This window comes from Periophthalmus magnuspinnatus, chromosome 14 (genome assembly GCF_009829125.3).
Source record: "Periophthalmus magnuspinnatus isolate fPerMag1 chromosome 14, fPerMag1.2.pri, whole genome shotgun sequence".
In the NCBI taxonomy this organism is placed as follows: Eukaryota; Metazoa; Chordata; class Actinopteri; order Gobiiformes; family Gobiidae; genus Periophthalmus; species Periophthalmus magnuspinnatus.
Window position 1 is genome coordinate 13,859,613 of NC_047139.1, and position 18,160 is coordinate 13,877,772.

Consider the following 18,160-nt stretch of genomic DNA (forward strand, 5'->3'; position numbering starts at 1 on the left):
TTCCTCCGAACTGTATTCCTCGATTTTTTCATTTTCTATTGTTCTATTTTTTATTTTCTATTGTTCTGTCTCTGGATTCCTCTGGTTACCTGCAACGACAGGCCCGGCGGTCTCATTACTATCCTTTTAGACCAAGGTCGAATGTACCACTACTCTAGAGTCCTCATATATGGTACAATTCTCCCTATAAAACACCCGAGAGGTAGAAGTCCAGACCATGTTGAAAGTGGTTCGGACTAAGTCTCATTTACAAAAAATATGCCTTTCACTCTCTTGTGACACCTCAGCCTTATCCATAGCGTGCTTGCCTGCACAAATGCACTCTCTTACTTCCTTCAACAACGGTGCTTCCATTTGACATGAGCAGGCCGACACACAACACTAACAACCCCACTATGACTACAGAACCAGATAAAGATAAAGTGAGAACTACTTAATGATGTTGGGTTTTTTTTGTGTGTGTGTTTTGGTTGTTGTTTTTTCAGATGCTCTGGAAACAATGTACAATGCTTCTACAAAGTCCAAGAAGGTGTTTCCAATAATCATTCTGATATTGTTAATTTATCCAACTTTAGGTGAGTAAGACATTTGTCCTTTGAGTTACATGCAGTCTCTCAAAATGTGTAGGGGTATGGGGTAATCTTGTGACTTTTATTCCATTCCCATTTCTGTCTTTGGAACTGTACATAATGGACACAACTGAAAGGAAATAGAAAAGTGGTAGAAATATTGTATACATTTTGTATCACATAAAAATTCGACTCAAGATAAAGTGAGAAATACTTAATAATGTTGTTTTTTTGTGTGTGTGTTTTGGTTGTTGTTTTTTTAGGTGCTCTGGAAACAATGTACAATGCTTCTACTAAATCCATGGCGGCCTTTGCAACACTCATTCTGATTTTGTTAATTGATCTACATTCAGGTGAGTAAGACATTTGTCCTTTGAGTTACATGCAGTCTCTCAAAATGTGTAGGGGTATGGGGTAATCTTGTAACTTTTATTCCATTCCCATTTCTGCCTTTGGAACTGGACATAATGGAAACAACTGAAAGGAAATAGAAAAGTGTGTGTTGAACCATTTTAATATCAAATGTACAAGTGTTTATTGTTTAATGACTTTTTGGTCCAAAGTTATTCCTCACTTACCTTGATTCACAGACAAAATAGCTAAAAACCCAGGATCATGTACAGTGGGTTAATACGAACATTTTAAATCAGTTGCAGGTAGAAATATTGTATGCATTTTGTATCACATAAAAATTCAACTCAAGATAACGTGAGAACTACTTAATGATGTTGTTTTTTTGTGTGTGTGTTTTGGTTGTTGTTTGTTCAGATGCTCTGGAAAAAATGTACAATGCTTCTCTTAAATCCAAGAAGGTGTTTGCAATAATCATTCTGACATTGTTGATTTATCTAACTTTAGGTGAGTAAGACATTTGTCCTTTGGGTTACATGCAGTCTCTCAAAATGTGTAGGGGTATGGGGTAATCTTGTAAGTTTTTATTCCATTCCCATTTCTGTCTTTGGAACTGTACATAATGGACACAACTGAAAGGAAATAGAAAAGTGTGTGTTGAACCATTTTAATATCAAATGTGTATTTATTCATTGTTTAATGACTTTTTGGTCCAAAGTTATTCCTCACTGTCGAATTGCCGCAGCAGTAGAGCAATGTGTATAACTTTTCTCCTAAGGGAGAGACCCCACTGAGAACTACTTAATGATGTTGTTTTTTATGTGTGCGTTTTGGTTGTTGTTTTTTTAGGTGCTCTGGAAACAATGTACAATGCTTCTACTAAATCCATGGCAGCCTTTGCAATACTCATTTTGATATTGTTAATTGATCTACATTCAGGTGAGTAAGACATTTGTCCTTTGGGTCACATGCAGTCTCTCAAAATGTGTAGGGGTATGGGGTAATCTTATAACTTTTATTCCATTCCCATTTCTGTCTTTGGAACTGGACATAATGGAAACAACTGAAAGGAAATAGAAAAGTGTGTGTTGAACCATTTTAATATCAAATGTATAAGTGTTTATTGTTTAATGACTTTTTGGTCCAAAGTTATTCCAATGGGTTAATACGAACATTTTAAATCAGTTGCAGGTAGAAATATTGTATGCATTTTGTATCACATAAAAATTCGACTCAAGATAAAGTGAGAACTACTTAATGATGTTGTTTTTGTGTGTGTGTGTGTTTTGGTTGTTGTTTTTTCAGATGCTCTGGAAAAAATGCGCAATGCTTATACTGAACCCACGGTGTTGGTTGCAATGTTCATGCTGACATTGTTAAGTTATCGAACTTTAAGTGAGTAAGACATTTGTCCTTTGGGTTACATGCAGTCTCTCAAAATGTGTAGAGGTATGGGGTAATCTTGTAACTTTTATTCCATTCCCATTTCTGTCTTTGGAACTGTACATAATGGACACAACTGAAAGGAAATAGAAAAGTGTGTGTTGAACCATTTTAATATCAAATGCATAAGTTTTTATTGTTTAATAACTTTTTGGTCCAAAGTTATTCCTCACTTACCTTGATTCACAGACACAGACAGTCGGTTAATATGAACATTTTAAGGTCAGAATGATGAGTCCGACAGCAGCCGTTACACAAAGGGAGGCAAAGATTTTTTCAACAGAGATAGATAGCAACCAAAGCTAAAAAAACAAAAAACAAAACCTTTCATATTGCATACTTATACATAGTCACTCTAAACGGCTTCAGCCTTTGGAAGTTTTACTTCACTTCTAAAATAAAATATATCCAGTCTGTTACTGAATGTGGAGACACATTTACTTTATTTTCATTTACCTTGTGCATTCTCACTGAAGACAACAAAACTATGACTGAACACATGTGGAATGTAGTAAACAACAAAACAAATACTCCAAGCTGCCCTTTGCTTTGGTCACTGCTTTGCACTCTCAGTTTTCCACTAATGAACCCTGACAAGGCAGAGCTGTGAAGTGAAAACCATTTCATGAAGCTCATTGACAGAAGACCAAGGGTTTATAGTGATGTCAACAAAACAAAGAGTGGCTACTTTGAGAAAAAATCATAAGAATTATTATGTTATATACTTTTTTTGCTACATATGTATTTACAATGTAGAAAATAGTAAACACATAGAAGAAACATTAAATGAGAACGTGTGACCAAACCTTTAACTGGCAGTGTATGTGTGAGTCAAATCAGTTGCAGGTAGAAATCTTGTATGCATTTTGTATCACATTTTTCAACTCAAGAAAAAAAAAAGTGATAATGACTTAATGATTTTTATTTATTTTATTTTTTTCAGAGGGTCTGAAAACAATCTACAATATTTATACTAAATACATGGAGCTGTTTAATATAAACATTAAGCCATTGTTCAAACTTCAGCCTTCAGGTGAGAAAGACATTTGTCCTTTGGGTTACATGCAGTATCTCAAAATGTGTAGGGGTATGGGGTAATCTTGTAACTTTTATTCCATTTCCATTTCTATCTTTGGAACTGTACATAATGGACACAACTGAAAGGAAATAGAAAAGTGTGTGTTGAACTCAAATGCATAAGTGTTTATTGTTTAATGACTTTTTGGTCCAAAGTTATTCCTCCCTGAACCGCCACCTTAACGTGGTGGAGGGGTTTCAGTGCCCGAATGATCCTGGGAGCTATGTTGTCGGGGGCTTCATGCCCCTGGTAGGGTCACCCATGGCAAACAGGTCCAGGTAGACGGGTCTGATTAAGAGGGTTCAGAAGCCCCTTATGATAAATCAAAGCCAGCTATGTCGCCCCGGACCAGCATTACCGGGGCCCCACCCTGGAGCCAGGCCTGGTGTGGGTGCTCGACAGAGAGTGCCTGGTGGCTGGGCTTCTTCCCACGGGGCCCGGCCGAGCTCATCCTGAAAGAGTGACGTGGGGCTGTCCTCACGTGGATGCGTAAGGAGCCGGTGGCGAAGGCGGGGGCCTCGACGACCGGATCTCCGGACATGGAGACTGGCTCTGGGGACATGAAATGTCACCTCGCTGGGGGGGAAGGAGCCCGAGCTTGTGCGGGAGGTTGAGCGTTACTGACTAGATATAGTCGGCCTCGCCTCCACGCACAGTTTGGGCTCCGGAACCCAACTCCTTGAGAGGAGCTGGACTCTCCATTTCTCTGGCGTTGCTCGCGGGGAGAGGCGGCGAGCTGATGTGGGCTTACTCATTGCCCCACAGCTTAGCTGCTTCATGTTGGAGTTCACCTCAGTGAATGAGAGGGTCGTGACCCTGCGCCTTCGGCTAGGGGACAGGTCTCTCACTGTTGTGGCTGCCTACGGGTCAAACAGCAGTGCAGAGCCTTCTTGAAGACCCTGGGAAGGGTACTAGACAGTGAACTGACCAGGGACTCCATTGTTCTCCTGGGGGACTTCAATGCCCATGTGGGTAACGACAGAGACACCAGGAGGGGCATGATCGGGAAGAACGGCCTCCCTGATCTGAATCCGAGTGGTGTTTTGTTATTGGACTTCTGTGCTAATCACAGTTTGTCCATAAAAAACACCATGTTCGAGCACAAGGGTGTCCATCAATGCACGTGGCACCATGACACCCTAGGTTGGAGGTCGATGTTTGACTTTGTTGTCGTGTCATCTGATCTATGGCCGAGTGTCTTGGACACTCGGGTGAAGAGAGGGGCTGAGCTGTCAACTGATCACCACATGGTGGTGAGTTGGATCTGCTGGCAGAGGAGGGAACCGGACAGACCTGGCAGGCCAAGCGTATCGTAAGGGTCTGTTGGGAATGCCTGGCGGAGCCTTTTGTCAGAGGGGTCTTCAACTCACACCTCCAGGAGAACTTCCCCCTGATCCCAGGGGAGGTTGGGGACATGGACTCCAAGTGGGCCATGTTCTCCACCTCTATTGTCGATGCGGCCGCTCGTAGCTGTGGTCGTAAGGTCTGTGGTGCTTGTTGCGGCGGCAATCCCCGAACCCGGTGATGAATACCGGAAGTAAGGGATGCCGTCAAGCTGAAGAAGGAGTCCTATTGAGCCTTATTGGCTCGTGGGACTCCTGAGGCAGCTGATGAGTACCGGTGGGCCAAGCGTGCCACGGCTTGTGCGGTCACAGAGGCAAAAACTCGGGGTTGGGAGGAGTTCGAGGAGGCCATGGAGGAGGACTATTGGACGGCCTCAAAGAAATTCTGGCAAACCGTCCGTCGCCTCAGGAGGGGGAAGCAGTGCTTCACCAATACTGTTTACAGTGCGGATGGAGAGCTGCTGACCTCAACTGGGGATGTTGTCGGTAGAAGGAATACTTTTGATCCCGCCGTCATGTCTTCCGAGGAGGAAGCAGAGACTGGGGATTTGGAGGCGGACTCGTCCATCACCCTGGCTGATGTCACCGAGGTGGTTAGCAAGCTCCTCGGTGGCAAGGCTCCGTGGGTGAACGGGATCCGTCCCGAGTACCTCAAGTCTCTGGATGTTGTGGGGCTGTCTTGGCTGACACGTCTCTGCAAAATCGCGTGGCGGTCGGGGACAGTACCTGTGGAATGGCAGACTGGGGTTTTGGTCCCTCTGTATAAGAAGGGGGACCGGAGGGTGTATTCCAATTATAGGGGAATCACACTCCTGAGCCTTCCTGGTAAGGTCTACTCCAGGGTACTGGAGAGGAGAATCCGACCGATAGTCGAACCTCAGATTCAGGAGGAGCAGTGTGGTTTTGTATCGGTCGTGGGCATCTGCTCAGGATGCCTCCTGGATGCCTCCCTAGGGAGGGGTTCTGGGCATGTCCCACCAGGAGGAGGCCCCGGGGAAGACCCAGGACATGCTGGAAGGACTATGTCTCTTGGCTGGCCTGGGAACGCCTTGGGGTCCCACTGGAGGAGCTGGAGGACGCGTCTGGGGTGAAGGAAGTCTGGGAATTCCTGCTTAGACTGCTCGCCCCCGCGACCCGGCCTCGGGTAAGCAGAAGAAAATGGATGGATGACCTTTTTGGTCCAAAGTTCTTCCTCACTTACCTTGATTCACAGACAAAATCGCAAAAACCCCATGATCATGTACAACATTTTAAGGTCAGAATGATGGGCCCGACAGCAGCAGTTACACAAAGGGAAGCAAAGATATTTTCAACAGAGATAGATTGCAACCAAAGCTCCAAAAAGTACCTCTATGTATTCACTCTAAATGGCTTCAGCCTTTGCAAGTCTTACTTTGCTTCGAAAATAAAATATATCCAGTCGGTTACTGAATGTGGAGACACATTTACTTTATTTTCATTTACCTTGTGCATTCTCACTGAAGACAACAAAACTATGACTGAACACATGTGGAATGTAGTAAACAACAAAACAATTACTCCAAGCCGTCCTTTGCTTTGATCACTGCTTTGCACTCTCAGTTTTCCACTAATGAACCCTGACAAGGCAGAGCTGTGAAGTGAAAACCATTTCATGAAGCTCATTGACAGAAGACCAAGGGTTTATAGTGATGTCAACAAAACAAAGGGTGGCTACTTTGAGAAAAAATCTTTAGAATTATTATGTTATCTACTTTTTTTTTGTTTTTTTGCCACGTATGTATTTACAATGTAGAAAATAGTAAATACATAGAAGAAAAATTGAATGAGAAAGTGTGACCAAACCTTTAACTGGCAGTGTATGTGTGTGTCAAATCAGTTGCAGGTAGACATATTGTATGCATTTTGTATCACATAAAAATCTGACTCAAGATAAAGTGAGAACTACTTAATGATGTTCTTTTCTCTGTGTGTGTGTTCTGGTCGTTGTTTTTTCAGATGCTCTGAAAAAAATGCCTGATGCTTCTCCTAAATCCATGGCAGCCTTTGCAATACTCATTCTGATATTGTTCATTCATCGAACTTTAAGTGAGTAAGACATTTGGCATTTAGGTTACATGCAGTATCTCAAAATGTCAACTCAAGATAAAGTGAGAACTACTTAATGATTTTTTTTTTTTTTCAGAGGCTCTGAAAACAATCTACAATATTTTTAATAAATTATTGGAGGCATTTATTCTAATCATTCTGACATTGTTCATTCGTCTCCCTTTAGGTGAGTAAGACATTTGTCCTTTGGGTTACATCCAGTCTCTCAAAATGTGTAGGGGTATGGGGTAATCTTGTGACTTTTATTCCATTCCCATTTCTGTCTTTGGAACTGTACATAATGGACACAACTCAAAGGAAATAGAAAAGTGTGTGTTGAACCATTTTAATATCAAATGCATAGGTGTTTATTGTTTAATGACTTTTTGGTCCAAAGTTATTCCTCACTTACCTGTGAGGATGGCGCCTGTGATCGGCTCGGCCTCTGCTCCATCTCAGTTGTCTCGCATCGTTATGTGCTGTCTGTTATTATATTTTGCTTTATCGAGCCTGTCAACTAACTGTGTCTCAGCTGTCATAAGATATCAATATGATCGACACACCTATTTCGTATTAAGGAGCAAATGGAAGATGTTTGCATTACCTCCGGCCGGTTCCAGTCTGTGAGCCAGGATGGGACCCGGCCCATGCGTCACCGCGGTCCCGTGCGTCGCTGCGTCTGTGGCACTCTAACCAGATCTTCCCGACTCGACGAGCCAGGCTCCCAGCACCGCATGAGCGGATCCTACGAGCGGTCACCTGTCAAGCCGACTGTGTGGAAGATCTCCTGTCTCCTCTGCGATGTCCAGCTGGCCAGCGCGCCTCTGCAGCCGAGTGCGCAAAGCCAATGCGGATCGCCCTGCTGAACGCTCGCTCTATAGCGAATAAAGTTTTTTTCCTTGGTGACCTGTTTAAAGAAGAAGGTTTGGATTTTATGTTCTTGGCGGAGACTTGGCAGCGAGAACAGGAATACACCCATTTAAATGAGCTGTGCCCTCCGGACTGTTGTGTTTGGGACCCCGCTTGTTGCCCGCTTTGGAGGCGGACTAGCCCTCATCTACCGGGCCTGTTTCTCCTGCAGACTTATGAAGCCGGACCCTTTCAACTCATTTGAGCTGCAGTTGACCAAGGTTGGAAATATTGCCTCATTTTATTGTGTTTTAATATATAGACCTCCTGGTCCCGCACGTGCATTTTTAGATGAGTTTTCTGAGTTTTTATCCTCTGTTATTAAATTTGAGAAAGTTTTAATTCTTGGGGATTTTAACATACACATTGATGACCCTTCTTGCAGTATAGCCTCTGAGTTGCTGTCACTCACAGAGTCGTTTCATTTTAAACAGCATGTGTCTGGTCCCACACATAAGAAAGGACATACATTGGACCTTGTTTTCTCCTTTGGCATTAACATAGACCAGCTCAGTATTGTGGATGTTCATGTTACAGACCACAGCTGTGTGTATTTTAATTTGTCTTTTGATATAGACAGCCATCCACACAAAGTGATTTCTCAAAGGAGAATTATAAATCAAATTGCAGTTGAGAAATTCTCTGAATTGTTTGAACCTAGTTGTTGTGACAGTTGCAATGAAGTGGATTCTTTTGTCCAGTCTCTTAATAACCATTGCCTGTCTATCCTAAATGAGGTTGCTCCCGTCAAGCACAAAATATCTCGTCCTAATAAACCCTGCCCCTGGATGAACGAGAACATTATGGCTTTTAGGAGAACATGTCGTCAGGTAGAGCGTCTGTGGAAATCTACAAAGCTTGAGGTGCACAGATTACATTTAAGAGAGTTGATCTCATCACTGAATGAAATGATTAAACCAGGCCAGATCGGAATATTTTTCTAATCTTGTGAATTTGAACAAGAAAAATCAAAAAATCTTGTTTGATACCATCCACAACATTGAATCACCTTCAGCTTCTCTGGTGCCCATACACACAACAGAAGACTGTAACAAATTTTTAAACTTTTTTGTGAAAAAGGTCGATGATATCAGGGCAAGTGTGAAACCATCTCTGGGTAGTACCCTCAGTGTTGGTTCTCCGTTGTGCTCTTGGTCTTCATTTATGCCTGTGAATTTGGAGGATGTTAGTGCTTTACTAAAAAAGATGAAACCCTCTTCTTGCACACTTGATGTTGTGCCCACCTCACTGTTTTTAAAGGTGTTTGATGTGATCGGTCCACATATTGTCAGATTGATAAATATTTCTCTGTCAACTGGGTCAGTACCAAGGTCTCTTAAACAGGCAGCTTTAAGTCCTATTCTGAAGAAGCCAAATTTGGATCCATCGGAGCCAGGCAATTACAGGCCAATATCAAAATTGCCTTTTCTAGCTAAGATTGTGGAGAAAGTAGTTGCAGGGCAGCTGACCACTTTTCTGAATAGTCAGTGTATTCTTGATAAGTTTCAGTCTGGGTTCCGCAGGATGCATTCCACTGAGACTGCCCTGCTAATGATATATTGATGGCTGCAGACTCTGGTCAGTACAGTATATTGGTTTTATTAGATCTGTCCTCAGCTTTTGACACAGTTGGCCACAAAATACTGTTATGTCGACTGCAAAATGAGATGGGAATTTATGGGACTGTTCTTTCATGGTTTTCTTCTTACCTGACCAACAGAACTTTTGCCATGTTTGTGAATAATATAATGTCTGAAGTCACTCCTCTGTCACACGGTGTCCCACAGGGCTCAGTCTTAGGCCCAATTCTGTTCCTTTTGTACATCAGCCCTCTTGGTAAAATTATAAGCACCTTCAAAAATGTGTCTTACCGTTTGTATGCTGATGACATCCAATTGTACTGCTCCTTCAATGATTCAGAGTTACATAAGTTAGCTGAGCTATTAAATTGTGTCTCATCTATTAAGGACTGGCTTGCTCACAACTGTCTTCAATTAAATTATAGGAAAATTGAAACTCTGATCGTTGCTCCTGAAATGAAAGTTCCTTTAATCAAACAACACCTGGGTTCTCTGGGCTCCTCTTCCCAGCCTCGCCTCAGAAACCTTGGTGTTCTATTTGACCAGTCAATGTCCCTGGACAGCTATTCTAGACAGTTGGTTAAAAACTGCTTCTTTCATCTGAGATCTATCTCTAAACTGAGGGCAATGTTATCTAAATCTAATCTGGAATTGATTATTCATGCTTTTATTTCTTCTCGTTTAGATTATTGTAATTCGCTTTTTACTTGTTTTAACAAATCTGCAGTCACTCGTCTCCAGTTGGTCTAAGACCCGGTTTAAAACTCGAGGAGACCTGTCCTTTCAAGCAGTAGCCCCTAAACTGTGGAATGCCCTGCCCTTGTCTCTTCGTCTGACTCTGTTGACTCCTTTAAAAAGCAGCTGAAGACATTGTATTCAGACAAGCTTTTAGTTAATTTACTACTCTTTGTCTTATTTTATCTGTTGAACATTTATTGTTGTTGTTTTATCTATTTTTATCTATTTTTATTTGCACTCTGTAAAGCACTTTGTGATTTTATCTGTGAAAGGTGCTATATAAATAAAGTTTACTTACTTACTTACCTTGACTCACAGACAAAATAGCAAAAAGGGAGGCAAAGATTTTTTTCAACAGAGATAGATTGCAATCAAAGCTCAAAAAAAAAAGGAAACTTTCATATTGCATACTTATACATAGTCACTCTAAACGGCTTCAGCCTTTGGAAGTTTTACTTCACTTCTAAAATCAAATATATCCAGTCTGTTACTGAATGTGGAGACACATTTACTTTATTTTCATTTACCTTGTGCATTCTCACTGAAGACAACAAAACTATGACTGAACACATGTGGAATGTAGTAAACAACAAAACAAATACTCCAAGCCGCCCTTTGCTTTGGTCACTGCTTTGCACTCTCAGTTTTCCACTAATGAACCCTGACAAGGCAGAGCTGTGAAGTGAAAACCATTTCATGAAGCTCATTGACAGAAGACCAAGGGTTTACAGTGATGTCAACAAAACAAAGGGTGGCTACTTTGAGAAAAAATCGTAAGAATTATTATACTATACCCTTTTTTTTTAATTGCTACATATGTATTTACAATGTAGAAAGTAGTAAACACAAAGAAGAAACATTGAATGAGAAAATGTGACCAAACCTTTAACTGGCAGTGTATGTGTGAGTCAAATCAGTTGCCGGTAGAAATCTTGTATGCATATTGTATCACATTTTTCAACTCAAGATAAACTGATAACTCCTATGAACCCTCGCGGCCCCTGCGCTCCTCCGGCAGCAGGCTCCTAGTTATTCCCAAAGTCAGGACACACACTCACGGAGAGGCCTCTTTCCAGTTTTATGGCCCCCGTCTATGGAACAGCCTGCCGGAGGACCTCAGGGCTGCAGAGAACATTCAGGTTTTTAAAAGCAGGCTCAAGACCCATCTTTTTAGCATAGCTTTTGATTAGTATTTATCATTTTAGTTTACTTCTCTATTTATTTAGTCTTATTTAGGCTGGCTAGTGTGTTTATGTTTTACTTATGTTTTATTTACTTGTTTAGTTTTGACTTATTTTATTATTTATTGATTATTTTATTATTTATTTTATTATTTATTGACTTATTTATTGACTTATTTATTAGTTTTGACTTATTTTATTATTTTTAATAATTTTAGATTTGCCAGTGTTTCCTCTGAGGAGCCCTCTGCACCGGGAGCTGTGGTTGGCTGTGGCTCCTGGGCCCTGGCTCGTGGGCCCTGGAGGTTTGGTCTTGACCTCATCTCTTCTCTGGGCCCTGGGCTGGTGTCCTGTGGCTGTGGGTGACCCTGCTCCTGGTGCAGATGGTTCCTCTGGTGACACTCTCTCATCTGGTTCATCTTTATCCAGCCTGTTCCACTTAAACATATTTTAAATGAAACCAAAGGTATTTTAACATGTGTTGAGGTGGTGGGTGGGAGTGTGCGTTGGGGTGGGGGGTTCTCTGGTTGTGTTTATTGATGTGTTGGGGTTGGGTTGTTGGGCTGTCGGGTGGCTGGGTGGGTTTGGTGGGTGGGACTGATTTTAATGCTTTGTAAAGCACTTTGTGTTACTTTTTTTGTATGAAAAGTGCTCTATAAATAAAGTTTGATTTGATTTGATTTGATTAATGATGTTGTTGCTTTGTTGTTTTTTTTCAGTGGCTCTGATAACAATCGACAATATTTGTACTAAATTCATGGAGCTGTTTAATATAAACATTGAGCCATTGTTCAATCTTCAGCCTTCAGGTGAGAAAGACATTTGGTCTTTGAGTTACATGCAGTCTCTCAAAATGTGTAGGGGTATGGGGTAATCTTGTAAGTTTTATTCCATTCCCATTTCTGTCTTTGGAACTGTACATAATGGACACAACTGAAAGGAAATAGAAAATGTGTGTTGAACCATTTTAATATCAAATGTATAAGTGTTTATTGTTTAATGACTTTTTTGGTCCAAAGTTATTCCTCACTTACCTTGATTCACAGACAAAATAGCAAAAATCCCAAGATCATGTGCAGTGGGTTAATATGAACATTTTAAGGTCAGAATGATGAGCCCGACAGCAGCCGTTACACAAAGGGAGGCAAAGAACGTATCTATGACTTTTAAGTCTTACTTTGCTTCGAAAATAAAATATATCTTGTCTCTTACTGAATGTGGAGACACATTTACTTTATTTTCATTTACCTTGTGCATTCTCACTGAAGACAACAAAACTATGACTGAACACATGTGGAATGTAGTAAACAACAAAACAAATACTCCAAGCCGCCCTTTGCTTTGATCACTGCTTTGCACTCTCAGTTTTCCACTAATGAACCCTGACAAGGCAGAGCTGTGAAGTGAAAACCATTTCATGAAGCTCATTGACAGAAGACCAAGGGTTTACAGTGATGTCAACAAAACAAAGGGTGGCTACTTTGAGAAAAAATCGTAAGAATTATTATGTTATATACGTTTTTGCCACATAATTCCACACATCTTCCTTCATATATTCAGTGTGTTCAGTTTGTATTTACAATGTAGAAAGTAGTAAACACAAAGAAAAAACACTGAATGAGAAATTTATTTCATCAATATTTTGACCAACTTTCAAATCAGTTGCAGGTAGAAATATTGTATGCATTTTGTATCACATTAAAGTTCAACTCGAGATGAAGTGAGAAATACTTAATGATGTTGTTTTTTGTTTTTGTTTTTTTTCAGAGGTTCTGAAAACAATCAACAATATTTTTACTAAATCCAAGGCGGCGTTTGAAATAATCATTCAGACATTGTTCAATCTTCAGCCTTCAGGTGAGTAAGACATTTGTCCTTTGAGTTACATGCAGTCTGTCAAAATGTGTAGGGGTATGGGGTAATCTTATAACTTTTATTCCATTCCCATTTCTGTCTTTGGAACTGGACATAATGGACACAACTGAAAGGAAATAGAAAAGTGTGTGTTGAACCATTTTAATATCAAATGCATAAGTGTTTATTGTTTAATGACTTTTTGGTCCAAAGTTATTCCTCTCATTCCTCATACATTCGATCATCCTAATTATTCACCCTGATGCATTTATAAGCTCATTTCACAAAGCTAACAGCAACTAGCATGCTAATAGTGCACTTCCTGATTCTCGGACAATAAAACACTTTGTAATTAGCTAAAAGTTTGCTAAAATCAAACTTTTAGCATGTGAAGCACAAGTAGGAGCCGACCTCGTAAAGAACGTGCACAGCTCTCAAGAACTATCGCTTCCTGGATTTTTTTTGTTTTTTTTGTTGTCTCTAAACACGCTGATGGAATTTGTTTTTGAATTTATACACAACCTCCTGCTCCAGTGATGAAGCAAGTGAAGGTCTTCCTCCTCATCACAGGACAAACCTACCAGGCTCACCAGCAGATACTGGACCAGCTGAATGCTCAGGGGTCAAAGGTCATGAGTACAGATGACCCGCAGCAGTGTGATCTCATCCTACTGTTCTGTCCAATCCTGTCGCGAGTCCGGTCTGATGTGGAGGCGGCTTTCAGAAAGATTCCAGGTTTGTTTATTTTAATTTAAATATGACTTTAAAAAGATCTGCCATTAACTAGAAAAAAATTCAGAAACTGGAGGAACTGCTCTGTCTCAAGCTCTGTTACTCAAGTTAGACTTAAATCAGAGCCTTGTTTTAACACAATCTGACCAGAAAAAACTACAATAGATGAAATGATTTGTGCTGTTAATCCCTCGAAAATAGCATAGCCTATCTAGCAATTGCCATACATTGTTCAGTTAGTCGCCCCTTTCTCTTGCAAATCAAATTAACAAAAACAAATGTGATGTGAACTGATCACAGGCTTCAGGAAATGCAAAGTTTAAACCGATGTTCTATCTTGAGATTTAGGACACATCATCTAAAAAACTTTTGTGGCTGTTTCCTGGTGTTTGTGCAGTGTATTGTCATGGTAACTAACCCCCATCACAACACAGCTCAAAAATAACTATAACTATCACTGTGATGTGTTAACAGAAGACGCTCAAGGTAAACAAGTGGTTCTAGTTCAGATGCATCACACTCGTAAACCGGAGCAGGTGCTGAACCAGATCCAGTGGAAGGAGCAGTTCCCCATCATCATCCAGGATGTCCAGGTTCTGTACCATGAGACCCAGAATGGACTGCTCCAGTGTCCCAGGAATGAGCGGGCCCTCCACGCCCTCCAGAGCATGTTTGTTGAATTCAAGGAAAATATGGCTAAATAACACAACCCTGTCTGAGGTTTTGGGTGATGTTTTAATGTAACTGTTCTTTATGTAATGAGACAATAATGATAAAAAAAAAAAAAAAAAAAAAAACAACATTCAAACTTTTACCAGATGTCAGCTGAAACTTTGGCTCTTGGCCTCTGAGTAGTTCGCCATCCCTGGTTTAGCCTGTTCTTTATATTGCAGGTGTGAAACTGTGACAAAACATAAGTGATCTTACAAATAAATACAGCAAACCACATCTATATGATAATGCTAATCAAATGTTCTCCAGTAACTCAATGCAAATTAGCATTGTAATAAGCATGTAAATAGTTCACGAAATGCACAAACTCGTGTGCTATTGCAACTCTTTGTATGTAGGTCTGGACCAGGGCTCTATACAGCGTCTGCAGACTGTTCAGAATGCTGCAGCTCGGCTTCTGACCAAAACAAAGAGACGGGAGCACATTACGCCTGTTCTGTGCACTTTACATTGGCTCCCTATTGCTTTTCGGGTAAAATTCAAAGTGTTATTGATTATTTTTAAATGTCTTAACTTTATGGGCCCAGCCTATCTTAGGGAGCTGCTGCAGCCTTATACTCCTCCCAGAGCTCTGAGGTCAGCTGACCAGCTTCTACTTACTGTGCCTAAAGCTCGCCTCAAAACTAGGGGTGACAAGGCCTTTTCTGTGGCAGCGCCCAAATTGTGGAATAGTCTCCCTTTGTCTGTCCGATCATCTGAGTCTGTTACTCAGTTTAAGTCTCGGCTCAAAACTTATCTTTTCTCCCTGTCTTTTAATATTGTGTAGATAGAATGTGTTGGTACTTGCACTGTTATTGTATTTTATGCTCTTTTGTATAATGTAATTATTCCTCATTGTGTTTTATGTGTTTAGTTATTTTATGTGAAGCACTTTGGTCAGCTGAGGTTGTTTTTAAATGTGCTATATAAATAAACTTGAATTGAATTGAATTGCTCTTGAGAGGATGTGATGTTCTTGACTGCATGTGAATGATGTTACGGAACTTTTAAAATGGTTTGGTCATTGTAATGCCATTTTCCTTGAATGTTCCCTATAACCTGCCACGGAGACTACAGGTGGAAATTATAACTAGTGCTGCAACCTGGTATAATGCTTTTAAGTTTAAGGTAATAACATGTCAGTCAGGTGGAGTTTTCTGTACAGCTCTGTGTTTGTGACTTTAGTGGTTCAAATGTGCTGAAGCTCCCACAACACAACCTTTTGGATGGTGTGATTCATGACTAAGTGTATTATTTACTCACTCCTCTGTGAAGACTCTCTATGACCTCAGGAATTATAAAATGACAGAACATTTGCGTGATATGATTTTATTGAATTTACAATCCTGTCAACAATTTATAATCAATCATCTTTCATTGTTTCGTAGTTTTGACTTCATTTTACCCTCTCACTATATATTTTGTTAAAATGAATGTATATGTTTCCATAGGGGGCAGACCGGAATCAGATACACAGTTTTTAACGTTTCGTGTTGGCCCTTTTTCACAAAACAGGTTGGACTAACCCTGAATGTAGATCCTGACTGAGAATTATCCTAGTCAGACACAGGCACGGAGTCTCCTATTTGAATTCAGGGTTAGTTCAGGTGTAATATTAAAATGGGATGTTAAGTGTACATAAACGAATACCGTAAATCTTGGACTATGAGCTGTGACTTTTTTCCCATGCTTTGAACCCTGCGGCTTATTTATGGATTTTTATTGGCTAACGGCCCCCAGGGTGCACTCTAACAGTAAATGCAAAAGTGAGACAGACGTGGGGAAAGATTATGAAGAATACATTACTGGTAGTTTTTGATTTTGAACATCATGCACACACCCTCAACATGGAAAACACACGAAGAAATGCACATGATGCAGCTTTTAAGATAAAGGCAGTCAGGTTTATGAGACGAAAAGGCCTGTCCATCAGGGCACGGACAACTGAAAAACTTACAAACTTCATCAGTAAAACACACAGTTTATGTAAGTAAGGCTGAGGCATGTTTTGGGCTTTTGTTTCATCGTGCATATATGACATTGTATATTTACAGACAAATACAATTAAATTCCAGCTGTGATTCCTGGGGGCACAACAAAGCAGCAAGAAATCCTTCACCAAGACTGGCCACATGCGAAGAGCAACTTTTGCACGTCTACAAGTGGATCCTGACAGCGTGGAGCAGTGAGTCCACCATCACCAACGGGTTTGAGAGGCTGGACTGCTGCATGATGAAGAGGACAGCACAAACTCAACGGTGAAGACACTAAAGAAGACGACTTCAGTGGCTTTAGTGTGCAAGAGGAAGATGAAGAGATGTTGAAGAAGATGTTGGTGCAGTTTTATTTTCTAAACATAAACATATGTTCATCCCATGTTACTGTCGTGTTCATACTGTGTTAGTGCAGTTTTATTTTCTAAACTTGCATGTATGTTCATGTACTGCCTTTCAAGTGTATCTTGGACAAAAAAAAACAAAAAAAACAAACAAAACTTCTGTGTACCGTCCTTCTGTGTAAATATCTCATGTTATTTACCTGAAAACCTGAGGCTTATACACAGGAGCGGCTTATGTATGTACAAAATTGATTTACTTTGAAAATTTAGCAGTTGTGGCTTTTATTCAGGTGTGCTCTATAGTCTGAAATTTATGATAATCAGTATGAACACATTATATTATATCATATTTTTTACACTTGTACTTTTGTAGCTCATTAAATAGCCTAATATTTTACAACTTTGAAGTAATTTTAGACATGATCATTTGCACTTAAAAGTTGGATAAATATTTGACTAGTTTAGTTTAGCAACATAGGCCTAAGTAACAACATTTAAAGTAAGACCACAAGTAACTAATGCAATTATAAATTGAAGCAAAATGTATGGAAGTGGGAAATAAATCCTAAAGTTAAATCTGCATCATTAAATCTTATTTGACCTGTTCCTATACTTCTGTGAATGGATACATGAACTCTTCAGGTTTCTCCTCCAGGAGTAAACTCTGGTTAAACTCAGGATTAGAAGAATAAAACCTGCTCTGGACCAGGTTAGGTTCATAGAGGGAGTTACCATAGTGACTGACTCTGGGTTTAGGGTAACTCTCTTTTTGAAACTGAAAACTCAACTCTCTTTTCAGGGTTAACAAATCCTGAGTTTGGCCTAAACCTGCCTTTTCAACAAAGCCTTTATCTCTAATTATCAAACTATATATTCTCTACAAATATCATAAAATAGCATTATGTCTTCTTCAAGAAGGGTAACTGCATATGGCCTACTGTATTGAAACAATTACTGACTAGACATGCCCAAAGCATACAGCTGTATGTAGGATATACCATAGCACATGTTCATTAAAGTGTCTTCATTGCTAAGACCCATTTCAGGCTGTGTTGGTGGAAGTACTGAGTAGATTTTTAGTTTCGTGATTATTGTCTTTATCTTGTGTAAATAAAGATTGATTCTGATGTTTGGGTTGAAGGACATAAAGAAGCCATGTGAAGCCAATGCACGCCCAGAGCCTCTAGTTTTTTTTTTCTTTTCTATTATTGTCAATGTGGTTTAATAGTGTGGATTCAACTGATCCCTGTTATTTCTGTGACAGCA

The 18,160-nt window shown here is 40.3% G+C and overlaps 1 protein-coding gene across 8 annotated transcripts in view; it reads left to right on the forward strand.

Annotated features, from left to right (window-relative positions):
- The window catches only part of LOC117381165 (uncharacterized), a 63,109-nt gene that overhangs the window by 12,155 nt on the left and 32,794 nt on the right, over nucleotides 1-18,160 (forward strand). For 2 of the 8 annotated variants that reach the window (XM_055226539.1, XM_055226545.1), the window contains exons 9-18: nucleotides 486-575; nucleotides 833-922; nucleotides 1,338-1,427; nucleotides 1,770-1,859; nucleotides 2,226-2,315; nucleotides 3,307-3,396; nucleotides 6,762-6,851; nucleotides 6,949-7,038; nucleotides 11,979-12,068; nucleotides 13,027-13,116. The exons of 1 other annotated variant lie outside the window; for it this stretch is intronic. In XM_055226539.1, the coding sequence (XP_055082514.1) occupies nucleotides 486-575; nucleotides 833-922; nucleotides 1,338-1,427; nucleotides 1,770-1,859; nucleotides 2,226-2,315; nucleotides 3,307-3,396; nucleotides 6,762-6,851; nucleotides 6,949-7,038; nucleotides 11,979-12,068; nucleotides 13,027-13,116 (900 nt within the window). Of the gene's footprint in view, nucleotides 1-485; nucleotides 576-832; nucleotides 923-1,337; nucleotides 1,428-1,769; nucleotides 1,860-2,225; nucleotides 2,316-3,306; nucleotides 3,397-6,761; nucleotides 6,852-6,948; nucleotides 7,039-7,429; nucleotides 7,982-11,978; nucleotides 12,069-13,026; nucleotides 13,117-13,647; nucleotides 13,849-14,319; nucleotides 15,320-18,160 lie in introns of those variants that run through there. 5 more of the 8 variants (XM_033978057.2, XM_055226541.1, XM_033978058.2 and 2 more) reach the window with 5 other exon arrangements.